General features: G+C 39.2%; 1 protein-coding gene, 1 long non-coding RNA gene and 3 pseudogenes across 5 annotated transcripts; 2 read left to right on the plus strand and 3 right to left on the minus strand.

Moving 5' to 3' along the window:
• Positions 1–2,401: 2,401 nt before the first annotated feature.
• On the minus strand, positions 2,402–6,536 carry AT1G43444 (annotated as a pseudogene; the record flags this gene model as incomplete). Its single annotated transcript has 1 exon — positions 2,402–6,536.
• Positions 6,537–8,779: 2,243 nt separating this feature from the next.
• AT1G43502 lies at positions 8,780–13,041 on the plus strand (annotated as a pseudogene; the record flags this gene model as incomplete). The annotated part of the gene is made up of 1 exon: positions 8,780–13,041.
• Positions 13,042–18,223: 5,182 nt separating this feature from the next.
• On the minus strand, positions 18,224–20,125 carry ty2 (thioredoxin Y2). The gene is made up of 4 exons (NM_103481.4): positions 19,906–20,125; positions 19,106–19,197; positions 18,838–19,015; positions 18,224–18,669 (listed from the first exon to the last, which is right to left on the minus strand). The coding sequence occupies exons 1-4, from the start codon at positions 20,071–20,073 to the stop codon at positions 18,604–18,606; spliced, it is 504 nt and encodes a 167-aa protein (NP_175021.2). The 5' UTR covers positions 20,074–20,125; the 3' UTR covers positions 18,224–18,603.
• A 1,198-nt stretch (positions 20,126–21,323) lies between these two features.
• On the plus strand, positions 21,324–21,569 carry AT1G07157. Its single transcript, NR_139202.1, has one exon. It is a non-coding gene; the product is annotated as an other RNA (long non-coding RNA).
• Positions 21,570–22,114: 545 nt separating this feature from the next.
• Positions 22,115–23,161, minus strand: AT1G43570 (annotated as a pseudogene; the record flags this gene model as incomplete). Its single annotated transcript has 1 exon — positions 22,115–23,161.
• Between the last annotated feature and the right edge of the window lie 2,041 nt (positions 23,162–25,202).

The following is a 25,202-nucleotide window of genomic DNA, read 5'->3' on the forward strand; positions in this document are numbered from 1 at the left end:
CTATATTATCTCGTGTGTGTGTGCCAATTTTGTTAACTAAAATGCATTGCTTCCTCTACATGTTATGCGTCAAATTCTCAATCTTGCCATCTAAGACCTCCTTCCATTGCATTCTCTGCAAAACATGTTTGCTAATTTCCAGATACTCTACTCCAACAATGTAGCTCGAGTTCCAAATTCGAAGAAGATAAAAGTTTATATTTCCATTTGAAAGTCAATATAAAAGGGATAACAAATCCGATCTAACTCTAGAACAATATCTATTCTTCTAATACAAAACACTTTAAAGAACATAAGCAGTTAAACTCACTAAAGCACAAGCAACCTTAAATTAGCTCTTTTAACATAGAGTTTGTGAAACAACCAGACCCATTTTTTCTTAAACATAATTAAATATTCTCATAAATATCTAATTAAACTAACAAATAAAACAACAATTAAACAGCAAGTCAAAAATACAATTTTATGAATGAATAAATAAATAAATCGACCAACAAAACCAAGAATAACTAACAATCCTAACCGGGTTCCAATAACCAAAACACAAAAATAAAACAAACGAGTTCATAGATCATCCTCTCTTCTTTGCCATGATTCCACGATCATACTTTATCTTTACCTTCATCAACAATACAATAAAATGCGTAAGTATTATCATAAATACTTAATGAGGCGATCCTCCCATCTACGAGCTGTACACACAAGCAAATAAAAGGGTATAAACACAAATACAACACAAACACACTAGTCATTGAACAATTCACCCAAAAACACATTCACCGCACATATATATTATCACACAAAATAAATCATACAACCCAATCGCTCAGATAAGCTCATGGTCATGCACTTACCTTAACAAATTGATTCTAACAATAAATAAACTCAGGAGAGACTCTCCTTGCCTCTGAAACAGTCCAGAAACGTCCTACAACAAGTCACAACCAAAAGCAACCTTGAAGCAAACTGGACATGAAAAACAGAAACAAACAACCTCAAAGACGAAACTCTAAAATACAGACCAACGGTTAACTATCAAATTCCTCCGGTGAAAAGCTAGCCGTAGACGTCATGAAGCTTCCCACAAAATCTCGTGCCGATCGGAAAACAGACGAGACCACGATCTTAGTTTCAATTTCTGCTGGTCCTAATTCGCGTATGAGAAAACGTGTCTTACAAATCTACGAATAACTCAACCAATTTAAATCCAAAAGCACTTCTGAAAACTGGAGAATAACGATAAAAGACTTGGAAATAACTCTACCAAATTTCGTTACCTTTGACCACGATTTGATATGACGAAACTGATTTCTCCCAAACCCTAACGATTTTGCTCATTCTCCTTCTCTCTCTTTTTCTCCTTTATAAAACCCTAATTTCGAGTTTCCTTCTTTTATAGACACACTCTAGGGTTTCCAATTAACCTAACCAATTAAACCGGAGGATTTAAAAACAAACCCGAACCCATTTTCCGGTTCACGGGCGTTATAACTCTCCCCCACTAACATAGATTCGTCCTCGAATCTAGCTTCACCCTTCCATTCAGAGGAACTCCGTGCAACCATCACTACGGTCCGCACTCCCTCCAACCAGACCCCCTCTAGGTCTCTCTATCCAGTCGATATACTCACGATTTACTAGTCATTGTTGCTCACAACTCACTCTCCATTCTCATACCGCAATATTCGAGCATAAATCGTCACTCTCAGGCCTCGACCTATGGTATCTCGGGTATCACACGTATTATCTTCCCCACTCAAAGTCAAACCCTAAGTTGTGTCAGCTCACTCTCAGCCACAAAGTCATCGAGTTACGACACTTGGAGAAAATAATACCTCAAAACTCGCTCTCAGGTCATCACCCTAAAGCGTGCTCTCGGATCGTCACCCGAAGACACCGTACCCCTCACACTCTAAAGACACCAAGTCCCTCGAGTTACCGGTACCTCAGGAGCATACCCCGCTCCTCACGAGTCGTTGGGACCCTCATGTCCCTCGAGGAAACAATACTAAACGCTTCCGAGCATATCTCCAGACTCTCTCATGGATTCGCGTAAGACACCTTTATGCCTCACCATCCATCATATCCTCTCGGGAATATCCTTATGACCAACTCCCGGCCATTTCGTAAACACACCTCTCTCTTAGGTTGTTTACTCAAACTTTCCAAAAATAGACAAGTCCTTTCTGGAAAACTTTCCATTTCTGGAAACCGCACAACACATTCTTAAATAAGACAACTCTAGTCAAATCAAAGAAAAATACTCATCTTATTAATCATCAAATGTCATGATCGTTACAACTCCAAACAAAAATACAAATGAAAGAGAAATAAGAACAACAACTCAAAAGCTCAAAAACTCAACAACACTAAAACTGGAAACCAAGGATAGGCAAACTCATGCAGTAACCTTCTTCTCGAACCACTTCTAGAACCTTGCCTTCATCCTCACCTCTGGCTCCCAAGTCTCCTCTGTCACACCATCGCAGTCCCACAGGACTTTGATCAAAGGAATCTTCTTCCGCCGAAGTTCTTTAATCCTCCTCTCGAGAACCCTCCCTGGTCTCGCCTCCAAAGTCATGTTGGGCTGAAGATCCTCTGGAATCTTAGCCAACACCTCATCATCCTTGTGAAGACACTTCCTCAGCATCGACACATGAAAGACCTTGTGAAACGCACGCATAACATCTGTCAACTCTAACCTGTATGCCACTGGTACCACCCTCTCAACAATCCTGAACGGACCCATGTACCTCGGACTCAACTTAGTCTCTGAGATAGACCTGTTCGGACCACGTAACATGGCCATCTTGAGATACACTCTTTCCCCAACCTCAAACTCAAGCTCTCTCCTCCTCTTGTCAGCATAACTCCGATGTCGATCCTGAACTTCCTTCATGTTCAGCTTAAGAACTCCGATCCTCTCCGTGGTCTCCTGAACATAATTTGCACCATATATGCTCCTCTCCCCCACTTGGGTCCAGCATAATTGTGTCCTGCATGGCCTCCCGTACAACACCTCGAAAGGAGTCATCCCAATACTCGCCTGATAGTTGTTGTTATAAGCAAACTCTATCAGACTCAACTGATCCGCCCAATGACCTCCCCAATCCAAGACACACATCCGCAACATATCCTCAAGCGTCTGGATAGTCCTCTCAGATTGCCCATCTGTCTGTGGATGATAAGCCGTGCTCATCTGTACCTTAGTGCCCATCTCTGCCTGAAAGGCTCTCCAAAACGCAGAAGTAAACTTGGAATCCCTGTCTGACACAATACTCACAGGTACTCCATGCAACTTCACGATCTCGCTCACATATTTCTTAGTCAACACCGCCGCTCCATCGGTTTTTCTGATCGCCAGAAAATGTGCTGACTTAGTTAGACGGTCCACGATCACCCAAATAGCATCAAGTTCTGCTCTGGCTGAGTGAAGATATACTTCAGAGTCTTATGATCCGTGAACACCAGAACTTTTCTGCCATAAAGATAAGACCTCCAAATCTTTAAGGCAAAGATTACCGCAGCCATCTCCAAATCGTGAGTAGGATAGTTTCCCTCATGCTTCCTCAACTACCGCGATGCATATGCTATAACCTTCCCACGCTGCATTAGAACAAAACCCAAACCAACTCTCGAGGCATCAATATACACCATGTAAGGCTCTCCATGCTCTAGCAATGCTAACACTGGTGTACTCGTCAACATCTCCTTTAGGCTCACGAAACCCTCCTCGCACTCCGTTGACCACACAAAAGGAATATCCTTCCCTGTCAGCTTAGTCATCGACTGTACCATACTCGCAAACCCCTTAACGAACCTCCTGTAATACCCTACCAACCCAAGAAAACTCCTGATCTCAGTGGCATTCGTCGGTCTAGGCCAGTCTCTGATAGCCTCAATCTTCTCTGGATCCACTGAGACTCCCTCTGCCAGAAAACTGCACTTGCTCAACTTAGCGAACAACTTCTGCTCCCGTAGCTTCTCCATCACTCTTCTAAGATGTACCTCATGCTCCTCAAGACTCTTAGAATACACCAGAATGTCATCAATAAAGATGATCACAAACTCATCCAAAAACTCCTAGAACACGCTGTTCATCAGCCTCAAGAACGTTGTAGGTGCATTAGTCAAACCGAAAGGTATCACCACGAACTCAAAATGTCCATATCTCGTCCTGAAAGCAGTCTTGCGAATATCTGCCTCCGCTATCGGGATCTGGTGATAACCCGACGTCAAATCGATTTTAGAGAAACAAGTAGCACCCCTCAACTGATCCAACAACTCATCGATCCTTGGCAAAGGGTACCTGTTCTTCATAGTGACCCGGTTCAACCCCCGGTAGTCAATACATAAGCAGAAACTTCAGTATTTCTTCTTCGCAAATAACACCGGCGCTCTCCAAGGTGAAGTACTAAGACGAATGAATCCCTTACCCAATAAATCCTCTAGCTGCTTCTTCAGCTCTACCATCTCTGCTGGAGCCATCCTGTAGGGTGCTTAGACAACAGCGCTGTCCCTGGTTCCAACACAATCGTGAAAGGATCAGACCATGATGGTGGTAATCCCTGCAACGATTGAAACACATCCTCGAACTCCTGAACAACCCGAATGTTGCTCACTGCTACTTGCCCCACAGACTCCGGCATAGATATCGTCATTAGGTAAGCCTCGCAGCCCTTCTCGATCATTTTCTCTGCCTCCACTACTGAGATGACGAGACTCCCTGAGGTAGGTCTCACTCCCTAATAAACCAACCTCCCTTCTGGCCGCTCAAAAGAAACTCTCCCATGGTAGCAGTCAAAAGAAACTCTTCCAGAATAACATGATACAACTCTACAGGGCTGATAATCAGATCTGCTGCATCGACTCCCCTGCAATTTGAATATCCACACCCTTAGCTCTCCCCAGAACCTCTAGAAACTGCCCTCCAGCAACCTTGACGGATCCAAACTGCTCACCAGGATCCCCACGGATGTTACCGCGCGAGGCACTCTTCGGGGTAATGAAGCAATGCGATGCTCCAGAGTCAAACAACACATGGGCCTCTACACCGTCCACTAATAAGGTCCCTACACAAACCTCATGTGCTAATAACCCTAACATTCATCACAAAACAATGATATCTAAAACAACAGAAATAATTCACAAAGTCTGAGTGTCAGAAATCATACCAGTGATCGCTCTGTTGCTCGTACTGCCTATCTCACGCGTAGTGTAGCCCTGCGGTGCCGCTCCAATATGTGCTAACTGCTGTACATTTTGCTGCACTCCCTGCTGCACCTGCGCTCCTTGCTGCACCGCCGGTTGTACTACTGCCACAACCATCAGCTGCAGCTTAGGACAATTCGGCTTGAGGTGTCGTCTCTCCCTACAGTGGTAGCATTCCCTCGTCTCAGCTCGCAGCTCGCTGCGTGCAATCCGCTACTTTGTGGTCAAGGCTCCCACAAGAAAAACATCCCGCACGACCCCCTGTCTAGCTTTAGAAGGATGATCCCACTTCCTCTTCTGCCCCTGCGCAGGGTTGCCGCCCTTGCTAGGTGCCACCTGCCGCTGAGTCTTCTTCGGTTGTACCGCTAGACTCACTGCCACCACTTGCTTCTAAAGGTCCTCCTCTACCTCAGCAGCTGTCTCCACCAGTGCCGCTTTTGTGGCGTACTGTGACACTCTACACCGCACCCTCCAGTCCGGTCGAAGTCCCCTCAAGAACCTCCTCATCTGGGCCTGGTCATCCTCCATGCCCCGACCCGCATACACCAAAAGTCGGTTAAACTCCCGGTCATACTCCCGAACCGACCGCTCACCCTGTGTCAGCTCAAGAAAACGCGCCTCCATACGGTCGAGCGCCTCTTGCGGACAGTACTTGGCATTAAACTCAGCCACGAAATCTGCCCAAAACATATCCGCCTGCCTCCTCTTGGCAGTCACACTCCGCCACCACAAATGTGCATCCCCCTCTAGAAAATGCACTGCCAGATCCACCAGATACTCCACCGAGCATTTGCTCGAACCGAAGTTCCGCTCAACCCGAGACCTCCAACTATCGGCCTCCTCAGGACTAGTACCACCAGAAAAATATCCGGTGCCAATCCTCTGCAACTGCTCCATCATCCTCAAATAAGATGGAACCTCCTCAGCAACTGCAGCCCTCTGCTGCACCTCCGCCACTCGTGGCGCAACTGGAGCCTGCACTGGTACCACACCTGGTAACCGCTTCAACAACTGTCTCAGTAGGCCCGCCAAACCAACCTCTAGAACCTGGGCTCCTCCGGCTGCGGCAGCCAACACTCCTGGGTCCTCAGCACCAACGACATGCACACCGATACCGACACCAGCTCCACTAGCCCCCACTTTGGCTGCACCAGCTATATCGGCACCAAGACCGTCCCCAACCCCGGCTCCACAAACCTAGGCTGCGAACCCAGAGTCTGCTCAACTGTGGCACTGTGCCCATCACTCTCGCCGGTACCCTCGAGGACTCGTCCTCTATCGCGACCACGACCACGAACTCCAGCTACTCAAGAACAAAAGGCTAAGAATATAGAACAAACGAATATATCACAAACAACTTACCATGGAATCTCATTTAAGGCTCAGAGAAGATGATGCTAGGACTCCAACAACACACAATTGACTAAACACTCCATAATCAATCCTCAGTATGCTAACATCCTAGCTCATCCAACATCAATCATTAGGAAAATAAATCATCAATTAATTTTTCTACACATCTTATAACTGTGATCGCTCTGATACCAAATTGAAACAACCTGACCCATTTTTTTTTAAAACATAATTAAATATTCCCATAAATATCTAATTAAACCAACCAATAAAACAACAATTAAACCGCAAGTCAAAAATATTATTTTATGAATAAATAAATAATTCGACCAACAAAACCAAAAATAACTAACAATCCTAACCGGGTTCCAATAACCAAAACACAAAAATAAAACAAACGAGTTCCTAGATCATCCTCTCTTCTTTGTCATGATTCCACGATCACACTTTATCTTTACCTGCATCAACAATACAATGAGATGCGTAAGTATTATCATAAATACTTAGTGAGGCGATCCTCCCATCTACGAGCTATACACACAAGCAAATAAAAGGGTATAAACACAAATACAACACAAACACACCAGTCATTGAACAATTCACCAAAAAACACATTCACCGTATCTACATATTATCACACAAAACAAATCATACAACCCAATCGCTCAGATAAGCTCATGGTCATGCACTCACCTTAACAAATTGATTCTAACAATAAATAAACCCAGGAAAGACTCTCCTTGCGTCTGAAACAGTCCAGAAACGTCCTACAACAAGTCACAACCAAAAGCAACCTTGAAGCAAACTTGACATGAAAAATAGAAACAAACAACCTTAAATACAAAACCCTAAAATACAAACCAACCGTTAACTATCAAATCCCTCCGGTGAAAAGCTAACCGTAGACGTCACGAAGCTTCCCATAAAATCTCGTGCCGATCGGAAAACAGACGAGACCACGATCTCAGTGTCAATCTCCGGTGGTCCTAATTCGCGTCTGAAAAAACGTGTCTTACGAAAATGTGTCTTACGAAACTTCGAATAACTCAACCAATTTAAATCAAAAACCAGTTCTAAAAACTGGAGAACAACGATAAAAGACTTGGGAATAACTCTACCAAATTTCGTTACCTTTGACCACGATTTGATATGACGAAACTGATTTCTCCCAAACCCTAACGATTCTACTCCTTCTCCTTCTCTCTCTTTTTCTCTTTTATAAAACGAAAAGTGTCTAAATAAAGCCCTAATTTCGAGTTTCCTTCTTTTATAGGCACACTCTAGGGTTTCCAATTAACCCAACCAATTAAACCGGATGATTTAAAAACAAACCCTAACCCATTTTCTGGTTCACGGGCGTTACAGTTCGGTACTTGTATCAATTATTTAGTATTGGTTTGGTGATACGATTCATCAGGCTTATGTGAGGCAGAGGACAGGACACGTCAGCATATTGGAGTTAAAGAAATTGAGGACATGGCGGTCAACGCAGGAATGGGCAAAGACTCAGACCGAAAGAGAGACTTCAAGAAAGAAGAGAAGGAAGAAGACTCTGACGGAGAGAGAGACTTTGTCGTTATCAAAGATGCTTAAATAGCTGTTGAGGCTTTATTGTTGCATTTCATGTTTTTATGCTGAGACTTTTAGCCTGGTGATGTGCCAGTAGAGAGATTTATGCTGATCTCTTGTAATCGTCTTTGTGTGAGAGCTAAGAATGATTGTATCTTGTGATTTCTGCAGTTACAACCTTTGTAATTTGTAGATATCATATTATTGATCATCGGAAAGTTTTGGTTTACAATCGGAGTAGCTTAAACTTATCATTGGTGCGGTGAAACTGGTCCGATCTAAGTCGCGATGGGTGTTGAAGCTGAGTCGGAGTTGTATGTGGCGGATCATGTGGAGAAGAACGTGATGGAGCACGATATTCTCGGATTGTAGGGAAATTTCGAACGATTGTGTGAAGCGAAGGCTCAACATGAAGAGAAATTGGAGAATCTGGACAGGTTGGTCAGATCGGTGATTTCTACATTGGAACGTACGGAGATTCGTGCTGGTAAAGCGTCGGAGCAGCCACATGACTTTCATCAGTCACCAAAGGTTGGTTCGTCGTCGATCCATTCACGTCGTGCTCCTATGGAGGATGAAAGGTATTTGGATAATCTTTTGCCATTAGATAATTGTGTTGGATTGTTGAAGAAGATTGAAATGCCAGTTTTAATGGGTCTAATCCTTACAAATGGTTTTCAATTGTGGAGAGAATTTTTTCGTGTGGGAAGGTATCATAATGATGATAAATTGAATTTGGTCTCGTTGAGCTTGACAGGTGATGTTTTGAAGTGGTTTAATTGGAAAATGGTTAACGATGAGTTTCGATCTTGGGAGGATTTTCGCCAACGTCTGTTTCTGCGTTTTGGGGAATCAATTGAGGATGATCCGGGAAACACATTCTTCGCAATACGCCAAAAGGATCAGTTTCATCTTATGTGACAGAGTTTGAGGATCTTTCTACTCAAGTTGTGGGTTTGGATGTGTCACACTTGGAGAAGATTTTCTACAATGGGTTAAAACCAGAAATGAAAGAAGTTATTAAGATGAAGGAGTCTCGAGGATTACCAAATCAGAAAGTTGCGGTGTTGAGAATGGAGTCTAGTGCCTATTATCAGATGGTTAGTGAACGAGGGAGTAAGAATGTTGTTGCTGCTCGTACGTATAACAAGTCGTATACTAAGCCGTTTTTGATTACTAGTGGGGCACCAGGTCAGGAGGTTCAACGAGCATAACCTCGTCAAAAGCATACTATAGAGGAGCGTGATGCGATGAGAAGTAAGGGAATTTGTTTTAACTGTAAAGGAAAATACACTCGTGGTCATGTATGTCCTTTGCGTGAGTTGCAGATTTTAACAGTAGTGGATGGGCTGGAATTGGAGGTTTTGGATGAGGATTTTCAGGTGGAGGAAGTAGAGTGTGCTCCTTGTTCTCCTGTTATGAGATGTTTATCTCATAATTCTTTTTTGGGGTGTCATTCTCCCAAAACTACTAAGTTATTGAGAATGATTGGCAGGAGCACAGTAGTGGTGCTGTTGGATTCTGGTGCCGTCTCATAATTTCATCACTCCAACAGTAGCACATCGTTCTAAGCTGAAGTTGTGTGCTGATAACAATTTGGAGGTGATGTTGGGTAATGGAGTTTCAGTGCATTGTTCTGGAGTTTGTAAAGGGGTGCTGTTCTGGCTCGGTGGTGTTGAATTTGGAGGTAACTTTATGTCTTTGGAACTTGGTGTTGTGGATGTTGTGTTGGGAGTTGAGTGGTTAGAAACATTGGGTAAATGAGAAGTGGATTGGAAAACTCAGGAGTGGAGTCTTACTTATCTAGGTCAGCAGGTTACCTTGTGGGGAGATCCATCTTTACATAAGTCAAATGTCTCATTAAAATCTCTAGCAGTTCCCAAGCTGGTTGAGATTCATGAGTCTGATTTGACTGAAGGGTCTCTAAGTCTATCTTCCTTGGCCACAATGGAGATGTTACCAGTGGTAGAGGTTGTGTTGTCAGAATTTCCCACCATCTTTGACATACATATTGAATTACCTCCGTTTAGAGGGCTGGAGCATTCGATTTCATTGAAGCCGGGTGTCTCTTCTATCATTGTCCGGTCATATCGTTATCCACATGCTACTAATGTGGTCTTGGAGAAGATGGTAGAAGTTATGTTAGTAACTGGAATTATCAGGCCAAGTACTAGTCCTTTCTCTAGCTAGTCCGATGTTGTTGGTGAAGAAAAAAGACTCTTCTTGGAGGTTTTGTGTGGATTATTGTGCTATAAACAGAGCAACAATTCCTGATAAGTTTCCTATTCCTGTAATTGAGCTGTTGCTAGACGAGTTACATGGGGCGATGATATTTTCTAAGATTGATTTGTGTTCTGGCTATCACCAAATCCGTATGAAACCTGAGGATATTGAGAAAACAGCGTTCCACACGTTGGAGGGACATTATGAGTTTTTGGTGATGTCCTTTGGGCTTACTAATGCTCCAGCTACTTTTCAATCTAGTATGAATAGGATTTCTAAGAAGCTGTTGCGGAAGTTCGTCTTGGTGTTTTTTGATCACATTTTGATCTATAGTCCCAGCGTGGAATCACATGTGAAGCATTTGAGAGAAGTGTTACAACTGTTGGCAGACAACAAGTTATATGAAAATATGAAGAAATGCTCGTTTGGGGTGCAACAAGTGGAGTATTTGGGTCATATTATTTCTGCTGAAGGAGTAGTTACAGATTCTACTAAGACAGAGGCTATGCACAATTGGCAAGTTCCGAGTAATCTGAAGCAGTTGAGAGGATTTCTTGGTCTTACTGGTTATTACATAAAGTTTGTGCGTGGTTATGGGAGCATTGCTAAGACTTTGACTGAATTATTGAAGAGGGATAAGTTCTTATGGCTTACAATGACTCAGGATGCATTTGAACAGGTGAAGCAGGCTATGATTTTAGCTCCAGTTTTGGGATTCCCTGATTTTGATAAAGTGTTCTTTTTGGAGACTGATGTTTTTGGTACCGGTGTTGGAGCGGTATTAATGCAAGAAAAGAGACGTATAACATACTTTAGTCATGACTTGACTCCAAGAGAACAATTGAAGTCTGCTTATGAGCGTGAGTTGATGGCTATTGTTATGGATGTGTTAAAATGGAAGCATTATTTGATTGGTAGAAAGTTTAAGGTCCATACTGACCAACGTAGTTTGAAGTTCTTGCTGGAACAGAAAGAGGTGAATATGGAGTATCAAAGATGGTTGACAAGATTGTTGGGGTGTGATATGGATATTGTGTATAAACCAGGGGTTGCAAACAAAGCAGCAGATGGATTATCTCGTATTCAGCATCCTGTTTATGCATTGTTGTTGGCACTCACAGTGCCATATGTTATTCAACTTCAGGATTTATACAAAGAAATTGATGAGGATGAGCATATTCAAAGTGTAATAAAACAGTTGCATGATAATCAGCTACAAGGAAGTCATTATCAGTTGGTTAATGGGCGGTTGTGGTATAAGCAACTACTGGTTTTTCCAAAACATTCAAGCTTTATTCCGCTGATTTTACAAGAGTATCGTGACAGTAAGGTGGGGGACATGCTGGCATTTTAAAAACAATGAAGCGGGTTCAAGAGAGTTTTCATTGGGAAGTCATTTATAAAGACATGCAGTGGTATGTTACAGGCTTTTCGATTTGTCAGACTCACAAGTACTCGACACTTTCACCAGCAGGATAGTTACAACCGTTACCTATCCCTACAGCGGTGTGGGAGGATATTTCTGTTGATTTCATTGAAGGGTTGCCTACTTCCGGTGGTGTCAATGTGATTTTGGTGGTGGTGGACCGACTTAGTAAGGCAGTATACTTCTTGGGATTAAAACATCTATTTAAGGCGATTGATGTGGCAAATAAGTTTGTTTCAGAGGTGGTTAAATTATATGGATTCCCAAAGTCTATTGTTTCAGACCGTGATAGAATCTTTCTGGGGGCAGTGTGGAAGGACATGTTTAAACTGTCGGGTACTCAGCTGAAGCATAGTACATCGTATCGTCCTCAAACTGACGGTCAGACGGAGGTCCTGAATCGTTGTTTGGAGACATACTTGCGCTGCTTTACTTCTAGTCATCCACGGGCTTGGCATAAATATTTGGCGTGGGTAGAGTTTTCTTTTAATACGGCTTACCACTCTGCTTTGAAGACATCGCCTTTTAAGGTTGTGTATGGTAGAGATCCTCCTTCTTTGGTGAGGTTTGAACTTGGTTCCACGGATAATTGGGACTTGGAGGTGCAGTTAAAGGAGCGTGATCTGATGTTGGAACATATTCGAGCTAATCTTCAAAGGGCTCAAGAGATCATGAAACGTAATGCTGATATGAAGAGAAGAGATGTGGTGTTTGCAGTGGGTGATTGGGTGCATTTGAAGTTACAACCATACCGACAGCGGACTGTGGTTCGCCGTCCTTGTTACAAGTTGGCTGCCAAGTTTTTTGGTCCTTTTGAGATAGTGGAACGCATTGGGAATGTGGCATATCGCATTAACCTTCCTGCTTCATCAAAAATTCACAATGTGTTTAATGTTTCCCAGCTAAAAAAAGTGTTTGGCGAGCAACAGGTGGTGCAGGCAACTAATCCTCCAAAGTTGGTGGAAGATGAATTTCTGTTTCCGGAGAAGATTGTGGATATTAGTTTTACGGACAAAGGGAACAAAGAGTTCTTGGTTAAGTGGCAGGATCGTGGTGTCAGTGAAAACTCTTGGATGCCGTATAAGGAGTTTGTTCAGGTATTCCCTCAGTTCAAGCTTGAGGACAAGCTTATTTTCCTGGCGAGAAGTATTGATATGATTCATGAGGCTTATGTGAGGCAGAGGACAGGACCACGTCAACATCTTAGAGTTGAAGAAGGTGAGGATGTGGCTGTAACGCCCCCGAGCCTGACCATTAGGCGCAACTCGGCTAAAGACCCGGGCTTTCAAGTCCTTGGCCAATTCTCATCCGGTCATCTCCCCACTAGATGCACCGCGTAGGCTTGCCAACCCTTGCGGTGTACCCAGTATTGTGCGGCTCGGACAAAGCCTTGTATCATCACGAAACACCCGCATTTGTAAAACCCTTTGTACTTTAATGTTATTCGCAAAAAGATCACCAAAAAAAACAGTTAGTAAAACGGATCCGCATTTTAAATAAAACGTGAAAATACAAAATCAGGTTTTACAAAAGCAACTTAAAAAATTACCCTAGTCTGGCGGCCTTATCGTTCGTCTTCCCTCTACTGGTTGAAGCTACAGCTGCCTGAAAGACAAGAAAATCATGAGTAATCTAGTATTACTCAGCCAGGCCAATGCAACATGGAACCTACGGCAACTCTAAGCCATTCTTATGCAAATCTAACAACCTAGAGGGGTTAACAAACGGAAGCAAAGCAAGAATGCAACAAAAAATCAGAGTAACACGCGAAAAGCACGTAAACACACAAGCAATACAAGCAAGACAAAAGACAAGATATAACCTAAACTCGACCTATGGGCCATGTGCTCCATTCCTCCTTACAAAACGTCGGAAGTTGAGTTTTCCTATATGGATCCGTCAACCCGACCAACCACTCGTTGAATCCACACAGGAAACCAACAACATCACGACTTATTGAACCCACCCAGGATACCAATAAGCCCAAATGCATCGTCATGCACTCTCGACCTAGGTTCCGAGACTACCCGACAAGTGTTTCCTTGGGACCGAGACTCGCAAGCTTCCCCACACACATGCAAGAACTGGCAGCACCCTAAACTAGACTTCTATGATACTCGGATTCCGCATCCAAGATCACCTATACCAAACAGTGCACATCTCTCATCCGACATGGATTCAAAGATGGCGACTCACAAGCATGACAACAAGACTCGCATGCAAAGTAAACAAGCAATACAAACAATCAAGTAAACGGATGCACACAAACGAACAAGCAATCAACAAGTAAAGCCCTAGTGTTCATCTACATGCAGCCAACAACCTAGTCGGTTTTTAACCAAATGAATTTAAGCATATGAGGTGATGGAATCTATATGCAGTTCATTGGTTAACCTAGCCGGATTTTAAACATGCAAGGAAATATAAAAAGTGACAATTTCTAAGTGATCTATGATATATCCCTATTTTTACCGGTTTTAACTATGTTTTAAGTATAAGTTTTAGAGTCTATTTGTTATTTCTAGAGTCTTTTCTAGTTCTTTTCAGGTCTTAACATGTTTGGGATTCATTTGAAGATAATGGAGCATTCTGAAAGAAAACAAAGAATTTATGCTGCTAAAGCAATCCGGAGACGAAAATGCACGTAGGTGTCGAACGACACCACCCCTGGTATCGAGCGACACCAATACCTGACGGCAATTTCGAGACGCAACTTATTGATGTTTTGAAGATTTACAAATTCGGCCCTGAACTTTCTCTTATTTTTAAAGAAGGTCCATCATGTTTTTAGGTCATATATATAGTTTTAAAGGTCACCAGAGCAAAACCCGCGCCAAGCCGCGGTTTTTTTTTTAATGTAATTTTGTTAAGTTGTATGTAAGTATTAAATATTATTTGTTATAATATATGTAGAATAAAAAGATTCATTTGAAAGTGATTGTGAACACAATGCATTTGTTGATTTTTTTTATTAATATAGCCTTTATAAGTTTTAGAAGCTAATTTTTTGCTTTACGAACATTTATTTTGAAGAGCAAAAATGACATCTTAGTTGTAACCATTTTTTGCTTTTTACATATTACATCAACAATGTCATTTGTAACATTTTTCAGCGTAAGCTTCTTTTCCAACACTTCCATATATGTTGGTGATTTATCTTAAACGCTAGTTTTTCTCTATTAAAATCATAGCATCAAATCAAACTGAAGAATGATAAGATACTAACTAAGTATTATAATAATAATATTAATCCGGAAGATACAAAATTGAAAATATTTTTTTTAGTTTGTCATCTTTCTTCCTTTTTTGTAATTTGCATATTACTTGGTGATTTGTTTTATGAACCAAATGCATATTTGAGTATAAAATTTAATTAGTTTGAATAATTAGGAGAATTTTATTTTATTATTAGTTATATTTAAATTTCACATTTTATCATAATAATATAATGTTTTGGTATTTTTATATTTGTATAATTATTTATTATTATTTTTTGTTATTTTTCATTTCACCGTAATACCACATGCTGGTTAATAAGTTATAAAACTCTTGGAAACGCTCCAATTTTTAACCATTAAACCAGTGGTTCAAAATATTTCATAACGCTTGAAACTGCAATCGTTCGCTTCCGCAAACTCTTTTATTCATAACCGCAAACGCTATGTTTAAACGCTATTACCCTCTCGTAATATCATACTACTATCACCATCATCATCATCATCATATAAATATATCATAGTCATAATAGCTATCATCATGATAATAACATTATCATAGAGTCGTAATTTTCCCGCCAAAAACATAAACTCTTAATTTTTTCCCCAAAAAGTAAATCCATAATTTTCTCGCCAAAATAGTAAACTCGTAATTTTCCCGCCAAAAACGTAAACCCGTAATTTTCCCGCCAAAACATGTAAACCTGTAATTTTCTGCCAAAAACGTAAACTCGTAAATTTCCCGCCAAAAACATAAACCTGTAATTTTTACGCGAAAAACGTAAGCCCGTAATATTTCCGCAAAAAAACGTACACCCGTAATTTTTCTACCATAAACGTAAATCCGTTACGGTTATTTTTTTTTGAATATTCTCGGATATTACTATTATCTATATATTTTTAATTATTTAGTCTAGAAATAACTTATATTTTTGAAAGTATAATTATATTTCGATATTTTTGGTTACCCAAAATATTTCGGTTTGTATCCATTCGGTTTCGGTTCTTTCGGTTATAGAATTTAATATCTATTCGGTTATTTTCAAATTTTTGTTCGGTTTGGTTTGAGTTTTTTTTGCATTGGTTTTGGTTCGGTAGATTAGGTTCGGTTTATTTGTCTAGGCCTAAGTTTTTTAGATTAGGAAGTTTACGCCCAAATTTTAATATAGATTTTAGTTTTGAAAGTAGTTTAGTTGGGGTAGGCCCATGTCTAATTTTAATTTTGTTAAGTTGATGAGATGACATGGAAAAATAGTATGTTTTTATTGGTTGAAGTAAATGAGCTGTATTAATCGAAATGTTCTAATTGGTTGTTGATTTTGCAGAGGTGTCAAGTTGAGGTTCACTGAAAAAGCTGATGTGTCAGAACAGGAGAGACTTTTAGCACTTTTAAGGTGTTGATTGTTTAGACCTAAGCTTGGAGAGGATAATCTCCTTATCTCTTTTGTACTTTGGGAGCAAGACCTTATGGAGACTCCCTTTGGAGAAGATCTTCTTTACTATTTCTCTTGCTATTATTGATTTCTTATTCAGACTATGATTTGTGTTTCTTTGATCATGTCTGAGTAATCCACTTGTTAGGTTTAGGGTTTCTCATTAGGGATTCATATGGTTTAGTAGATCGCCCATTTGCTAGGTTTTTATGTAAAATTCTTCATCTTTAATTGTTTTAAATGCTAGTTCTAGATAGATCACCTAGAACTTGAATCCAGACAATAGATATGCCCATCATAGGTATCCGTAGTTGGATCTATTATTTGATGAGCCTGGTTTATAGGCGTGTAATAAGAATCGGCCTATCTACTAAGGTGAACAATTGAACTCGTTTAGAATGCATGTTTAGGTTAAAGATCTCTAGGCTTCTCCGATTATTCTTAGCTATAGGCTTAGGGAGTTTCGCGGAACACCACCGGTTATTCCATAATTAGAGTTTGAGTTTAAAAATGGTTCGATAATAACCTAGCTATTATTAGATCTACTAACCAATAGTTTCCTGAGAATACCCTAAGCCTGACGTTTTTACTTTCTTGTCTTACAACCTCACAATCTGCTATTGCTTCCTTTTGTTTCTTTTTATTTTCATTACTATATTACTTAGCTTAATTCAAAACCTTGGTCTATTGTGTGATCCGAGAGCTTTGTAGAATTTGACCCTTAAGTGCTACAATCCATCTCTTATTTGAGAGAGTGGTCTTAAGGCAATTTGACTCATATCAATCTATATGCATTAGGTCGTAGTTTATAATGCATGCAACCAAATTCGAGAATGATGAATCCTAGAATGAAAATGAACCAAGAAAAGTAGTCACGCGAACTCACAAACAAGAAACTAGTTGAGAGGTTAAGGAACAGATGGGTTTCACCGGCCATCTTGGCTCCTCCGCCTTCTCCTCAAGATCTTCTTCGCCTTCTCCTTAAAAACCTGTCTTAAACTCTCTCTAAAAACTCTTAAAAAATTCTAACTTCTTTTCTTTTTCTCTATAAGAATGTTCGGAAATGAGAAGAGTGAGTTTATATAGAGTAGTCGATCGTTAGTTATTGTTAAAGTTCCTTTTCCCTTAGAAACTTCTTCCGATTTTAAGTTCTTTTCCTTAGAAACTTAATCGGGAAAATTCAACTCGATCATAGGAACGATTGAATCTCTCTTCCCCTTCCGAATATTTCCTGTTTATTCGGACTTCTTCTTGATTCTCAATGCTTTGGAGACCACTCTCGCGGATCAAGTCATTTCGATTCGATCCGAGCCGAGCATCCTTGGTTCACACACGGACCATGACATCCGATTACCTTTCTCAAGATACGGTCGTGGATCAAAAGGGTCTCGATGGTTCCTTGAAAACTCGGTCCGTGAGTTCCACTTTCGCGTTTAACTTGGAGGACTTCATTGACAGTTTTGAAGCGAATGTGAATCAATCCCCTTCCTTCTCGTCTTTGTCCTCCAGTTAAGTTTTTCTTCTTCCATGGACTTCTCCTTTCCCTTCCCCTTCCATGGTACTTAACTCACGCGAAAGTTTCAAAATTCGACTCAACTTCTCCAGACTTCTACTTCTGCATACAAGGTGCTACATTGGCGGTCAACGCAGGAATGGGCAAAGACTCAGATCGAAAGAGTGACTTCGAGAAAGAAGAGAAGGAAGAAGACTCTAAAGGAGAGAGAGACGTTGCCGTTATCGAAGATGCTTAAATAGCCGTTGAGGCTTTATTGTTGCTTTTCATACTTTTATGCTGAGACTTTTAGCCTACTGATGTGCCAGTAGAGAGATTTATGCTAATCTCTTGTAATCGTCTTTGTGTGAGAGCTAAGAACGATCATATCTTGTGATTTCTGCAGTTACAACCTTTGTAATTTGTAGATCTCATATTATTGATTATCATAGAGTTTGGGTTTTACAATCGGAGTAGCTTAAACTTATCATTTGGTCGGATACGTTTGTATGTATTGAGCATCCCTAAGTAGGAAAAACTTTTAAAAATGAACAAGAGTTTTAAGAAAAATGGCAGATGCCATATATGAATAGGTAGATGATTATACCGAGCAAACAATCAACAATGGCTTATGTCACAACAGATTGTTCATAGATGACAAGTTTTCTTGGTTTCTCAAACCTACTGTTTCACTTGCAAAGAATTCTCAATACGCTCAACGAGTTGGTTCGCTGGCAAGGCACCCTCCTGCAAGAACCCAAAAGCAAAACTTGTCAACAAAAGTTAAAAACTTGTGCTATAAAGAAAACAGCTCTGTCTTATAAGCTTTTCAAGATAAGCTTTTAAGTGTAGCTACAATTGAGCCTTTGATGCAAGGAGTAGATATGCCGTATTCATGCGTGATAGAAAACTTACGAAACGGTCCCAGAGTTTGCCGTCTTTGAATAAGATGAATGTGGGCAAAGCCTCAATCTGGTATTTGTTAGCAAGACTTGGGTACTTCTCAGTATCAATTTTCACAACTGCAATTATATCTTTCAGTGTTTCACTCACTTCATTGAGTATAGGTACCATAAGCTGACATGGACCACACCTGCAAAAAACACAACTCTGTAACCATATAAGAACCAAAAAACACATTAAAACCTGATGCTATAACAAGTACACCTGAACATAAACTCACCAAGTAGCATAGAAGTCTACAAGTACAGGTTTATCAGAGTTCTGCAACAAATCATCAAAAGAGTTGAAAGTTTGCTTCTTTGCTGCTCTTACCTGCATCAAATCATCGCGCCACAAATTATGAAAACGCTTCTACTATAAAAACAAATGAACAAATTTTCCCTACTTCTACTAGACGTAAACAACATTACATTAGAAGTAGAAGAACAATTCACTAACATATATGTTCTTTCATTCTTTCATTACATCTCAATTCTCATTTTCTGATTACACATACTGATTTAGATTACACAGAACAACGTCAAACACTATGTTAGAATCACACTCTCTAATGTTTTTTTTTTTATTAAAAGAAAAAGAAAAAAATACATTCGAACATGTCTGGGGTGTGCAACCCCCGCAACATCAGCTAACAAAATAGAACTAACAACATCGGGCCTAGACTCCAACCAATGCAAACCTAGGGGTAATGAAAATGCATAGTTCGCTAATCCATCGGCAAGACGATTAGCTTCACTAATACACATGAGAAATTCGGACTATCCAGTCCTTCGATGTTGAATATACTAAAATCAATGTGTTACATTCTCCTTCTTGTTTCAATTCGAATCAATCTCAGTGTAAAACTATGTAAATTTACAACATTACTGATTCTATCTTTATGTATAAACAATGAATAATATGAAAATACACAAACACCATGAAGCTACTCGAAGTAACTAAAACAAGAACAAAATTGAATTTTGTCTCAAAATCAATAGCATCAAATCGAAACAAGTAATTGGTGAACGGAGAACTCACAGTGAGTGGAGCGAAGCGAGTAGACGAAGACGGCGATTGAACACTTCCGAATCGGCGAATCTGAGAAGGTAATCGTACGGAGGAAAGAGTTCGTGATGGTGAAGCGGAATTAGACGATTCCGGTGTAAAACATGGAGAGATATAGGCGGTGGCGAGAGAAATCGCCATTGAAGAAGCTTCGGCGAAACGGGAGAGTTTTTAAGTTAAAGAAATGTGACATTTTTTGTTTTGGATAACAAATCCGATTTGTAAGGAGAAAGTCAGAAGACGACGAGACAAATATTTGGGAGTTCCGTTAACCGGGTCGGTTAATAGGAGTGAATTGATCGGCAACATTTTGTAATGTGTTTTGGTTAGCAGTTAACCAATTTTTTTGAAATAAGTTCTCTTAACCAATTTTTGAAATGAGTTCGGTTTTTTTGCTAATGGTTATAACCAATTTTATGTTGAATTACACCGAATTTAATGAAATTATACCAAAATTTCTTTAGAATCTTTACCCAAATCAAACGAAATCGAGTTTCTGTATAGATTTTAGTCAAATAACCGAATCGAATTAAATATTACCTGAACCGATTCGAACCAAATTTCGTTCAGTTAATTTTGCTTTCCTAGTATTAATGTTTGTATTGATTATAGTAAATAATAATTTTAATATAATTCTGAACTATGTGCAATCAATATAATTTTAGTTTTAAAATTTTGAAAATAACCTAAAAATGGAAACAATTTTGAAAATACAAATAAAAATACAAACCACAACTCCTAAAGCTAAACTTTTGCCAAGTACTAGATTTTAACCCGCAGTATACCGCGGGAACAATTTATTTTTTAAAGTTAGTATATATAAAAGTTTACAAATTGTATCTATCTATAAAATAATTTTATTTTATAGTTTACAAATGTTATTAAGTAACGTCCTGCTAAACCCGTCCTATAAAAAAAACCATTTATTTTATTAATGTTGATCTTATTTATGATATGCTTATGAATCATTGTCTAAATATTTTGTAATTTTGTAGTAATTAAATGCTATCAGATTATATCTCTGCGCTTTGATGATTATAATCGAATTGTTATAGTTATGGAGAAAATCAATATCAAAAATGATAATTTTATAGTAATTAAATGATATTAAATAATTTGGAAGTATTATTTTAGGAAATAATCGTGTAGTTAATGTGGAGAGATTTTAGGAAAATTGTTAAATGTCAAATATTTAATTCAAAGATTTTATTTTTAATTATCAAAAACAAACATTAAAATCCAGTGGCAGCCATTGTAAATAAGTCCCAACTACAGGATTTATTTCACAAAATGGCTGCAAAAATGTATATATAGATAAATGAAAAACAATATCGGAGTTGAAATAATTAATAAACCACAAAAGTCTATAAATGAGCTCATAAAACCTGTCTCCACACAGTCCTTCATTTCCATTTCTCCGATCATTTCAAAACCCTAGTTCAAGAAAGCAATCGATAATATTAATACGATTTCTTTAGATGAGCAGTTACTGTTTAGGTTCTGGTTCTACTTTGAATTGATTTACTGTTAATTTAGGGTTTTAGTAGGGATTGATTGTTTTCTTTGGATTTAATTTAATGATTTCATGTTGTCAAACCTACTTTTTGGAGTCTAGTTCTAGTTTCATGTTACCAAAGGGTTTGACTCTAGTTTCATGTTATCGAAACTACTTTCCAGGGCTTGGCTCTAGTTTCATTTGGTCAAAGCTACATTTTGGTTTTGGTTCTAGGTTCATGTAGTCGAAGCTACATGTTGGGGTTTTGTTTAAATTCTTTTTTTTTCTTTTTTTTTTGAATGAATGTTAAATTATATTCACCAAAAAGACGTTTGATACATCAAGTGCAACATTTCAAAAAGAGGAATAAGAAGTTCTCTGTAAGACTAAGATTAGCTTCTAGTGGAGAACCAAAAACAGAGGAGGTTCTCATATTTTTGATTTCCCGAGTTGCGGAGAAGGGTGATTCTGTTTCGTATTGTTTTGTCGATGGTTTTCTCCAATTGGTTGACTGTTCTTGAATTTTCTCCATGCCGACGATTGTTTCGCTCTCTCTAGATTGTGTAAATGGTGGTTTGAAGAGCATACTGCAAAAGAAACAGAGGAAGGGCTCGAGTGATGTTCCCGCAATGAGCGAGGCAAGTTGGTCCCAGTTTGATGTGTACTGCACGCCCATGAAGCCTTTCGCTATAATTTCCCAAATTTGATTGGCGTAGTGACAGTGGAAGAATAGGTGATCTCTTGTTTCCAGAGGGTCTTGGCAGAAAACGCAAGTAGAGTCAGCTTGGCCGTTCCACTTTTGCATTCGGTCCCCTGTTGAAAGACGATTGTGCATACCCAGCCAAGTAATGAAAGCAAATTTTGGTGTGGCTTGGGGAACCATACACCTTTAGCCCATTCGCAAACTGGTTCTGCCATTCGAATGAGTTTCCAAGTCTCACGGGTTGAGAAAGTTTTCTTGTATCCTGTGCTTGGCTTCCAAAGATCAATATCCTCAATATCAGGTTGATGACGTGTTTTTGCAGCTTCTATCTCAGCTTCAATTCTGACCAGTAAGTCCCCACGGTGTTTCCTACTACGTCGGGTCGTGAACACATTTTCCATATTCGTAGTTGTTGTAATTCCCAGATCAATGCATCCTCGAGCACCCAAAACATCAACAAGAGTCCCCATGGAAGACCAATGATCATACCAGAAAGAAGTGTTTCTACCATTGTGAATTTCCTTCTTATGAAAACTTCGTGCAACGTCCCTGAGTGTAAGTAACTTACGCCACATCCAAGAACCTTGGTAAGAAGAGGCTTTTATCGCCCAGAAATTGTTTCGCCGAATAAGATAGGTCTGAACCCATTGCCCCCAAAGAGAGGTTTGTGAGGCAAGTAACCGCCATATTAACTTGAGTCCGCAGACTGTGTTTATCTCCTTAAGTGGCCGGAGACCTAAACCGCCTTCACACATAGGGAGACAAACCTTTGACCAAGCAATCTTTGCATTATGAGTCTTTAAATCAGGACCACTCCATAAGAATGCCGAGCAGAGACGTTCTATTTCCTTCATACAATTTCCCGGCAGTCTAAACGCTGAGGACCAAAAATTCGTGATACTCATTAGCACTGACTTGATGAGCTGCAGTCTACCACAGTAAGAAAGGAATCGACCTGTCCAGGAGCTGATTCGTTTCCTTATTTTTTCGATCAATGGTAAGTAATCATGTGCCGTCATTGCTTTAGTCATCAATGGTAAGCCAAGATAGCGTACCGGGAGCTGACCTGATTCAAAGGGAAAGTTTGATCGAATCTCTTCTTGTGTGGATAATTAAAGGAAATTATATGTATCTTAGATAAATAAAAATAGAAAATATCGGTATATATCTTATTAGTCTCACCTTTTTTTTGTAATGTTGGTTCAAATAAGAGATCAATTAAAATGAGGTTAATACTTGTAATTGTCATTTGAGCTAAGCACATTAGGAGCTCTTTTAGATTATATGCATGTATATTTTACAATATATATTATGTTAAATATGTTAATATACTTCTACATTTACGTAGTTTACCCTACGTAAATGAGGTTAAACTCTCTTACCAGCTGATCACACAACATACACCCAATGGGTGGGGTGAAATTCTGAATATGCAGGATTTAGAGCGACATACGACAGCCCATATGGATTTTTGCCGTTTTCCTGACGAAAGCTTTTGGAAAAGCATGTATTTTTTGCAATTTGGAGGTTGTTGATAAAAACAACAGTCTCCAGTCAATCTCAATTCAAAAGTTGGACAATAGGAAAAACCAATCCTAAGTGTCACAACGTTGAGAATTTGTACAAAGAAGAATGGAAGACCCATTTCTCCTACGAGGGGCCAGAGTTTAGTCTTACACATTTAGGAGCGGCTCCCATGATACTTGGCTCACTTTTCTGAAGAATAAAGCCCAATCGGTTGGGCCTGCATCTTTTTGTTTTTTCTGCAACTTTATCGTTTTCTAGTTTGAATAAGTCACCACCTATGTAGGAGAAAGAATCGTGACATTAGTTTAGTTGCAGAGTTTCGTAGCTTCAGTTGCTTTCTTTGTAAGGTCAATTTATTGAGCAATCTGAATTTAATGCAAGTAAGAGTTTTCAGTACTTGTTCTTGCAAATCTCTGTTTTTCCTTAAAGTGAGATTTGATAAAACAAAATTTTCTTTGTAGCTTCCTTTATTAACATGAACAATAAGGATCACATTCTTTTGGTATTAGATGTATCAATATCGTTGAATAACATATTACTTTATTTTCTATCTAAACATTATATTAGGTTATGAATCCTTAAAACAAAAACGTAAGATACTATTATCTGATATTTTCATATATTAAAACATTTTAATATTTATATTATTACAATATTATATATATATTATTTATAAATTTTACTCATTTAGCATTATCGCCACTATTATCACTTTTAATATTTTTATTTTTTCTTAACACTACAAAAGGCCAATACATTTAACCAATTCAATTCATATATTGTATTGTTATAAACAAAATTTTAAAAATAATTTAATAAAATTATCTACTTATTCATTTTTAAGGATTACATGAAGTAAATTACATGAAGTAATTTTTCACTGGACTCGAGTACTACCATGCAGATGAAGTTCTTCATCACGATGTTATATGGATGGCGACTTCACTGACCTTGCTGAACAAGGGACTCTTATTGCTCCTCATATTAAGGTATTGTCAGATATACTTGATTGTCATAGCCTGCAATAATCCAAAATATTCGGACTTTTGAAACTTATTTTTCACAAAAGTACATGAAGCAGCTGCTAAATGGACTTGAGCATTGTCATGCTAATCAATTATACTTCACCGAAACAATAAATATAAAAATATACTTGTATCGAAAGAGATTTTAAAGCTTGCGCATTTTGGCTCTCACGGTTCATGAAGGGAACAAATTCAGATTCAGATTCGGAGGATATAAAGTCTGTCATTATTGATTATAGTTCAGACAATAACACAAGTTTGCAAGAATATCTTGGTGGGATGACAAACTCGGTTGTCACTGTAGCATACATGTAAGACATACCCTAAACACATGAGTCATCGTGTAAGATATGTTTGAGAAATAACGATTAAATCATCATTGTAGGGCCAGAGCTCTTACTTGGATGTGTGGATTATGGTGGAGAAATCAACATATGGTTAGTCGGTTGCATTTTTGCTCAGTTGTTGAACAATGGAGTTAGGATTCTGCATGCATGGTTCTCGAGTCTGATCAGTTAAA

The sequence above is a fragment of the Arabidopsis thaliana genome (genome assembly GCF_000001735.4).
Source record: "Arabidopsis thaliana chromosome 1 sequence".
Classification (NCBI taxonomy): domain Eukaryota; kingdom Viridiplantae; phylum Streptophyta; class Magnoliopsida; order Brassicales; family Brassicaceae; genus Arabidopsis; species Arabidopsis thaliana.

Excerpts from the sequence above, each read along its gene's own strand:
- ty2 (NM_103481.4), bottom strand. The coding sequence starts at position 20,073 with ATGGCGATTTCTCTCGCCACCGCCTATATCTCTCCATGTTTTACACCG. Across the intron at positions 19,198-19,905 it reads CTCGCTTCGCTCCACTCACT|GTAAGAGCAGCAAAGAAGCA; the intron begins GTGAGTTCTCCG and ends GATTTGATGCAG. Across the intron at positions 19,016-19,105 it reads GTAGACTTCTATGCTACTTG|GTGTGGTCCATGTCAGCTTA; the intron begins GTGAGTTTATGT and ends TGTTTTTTGCAG.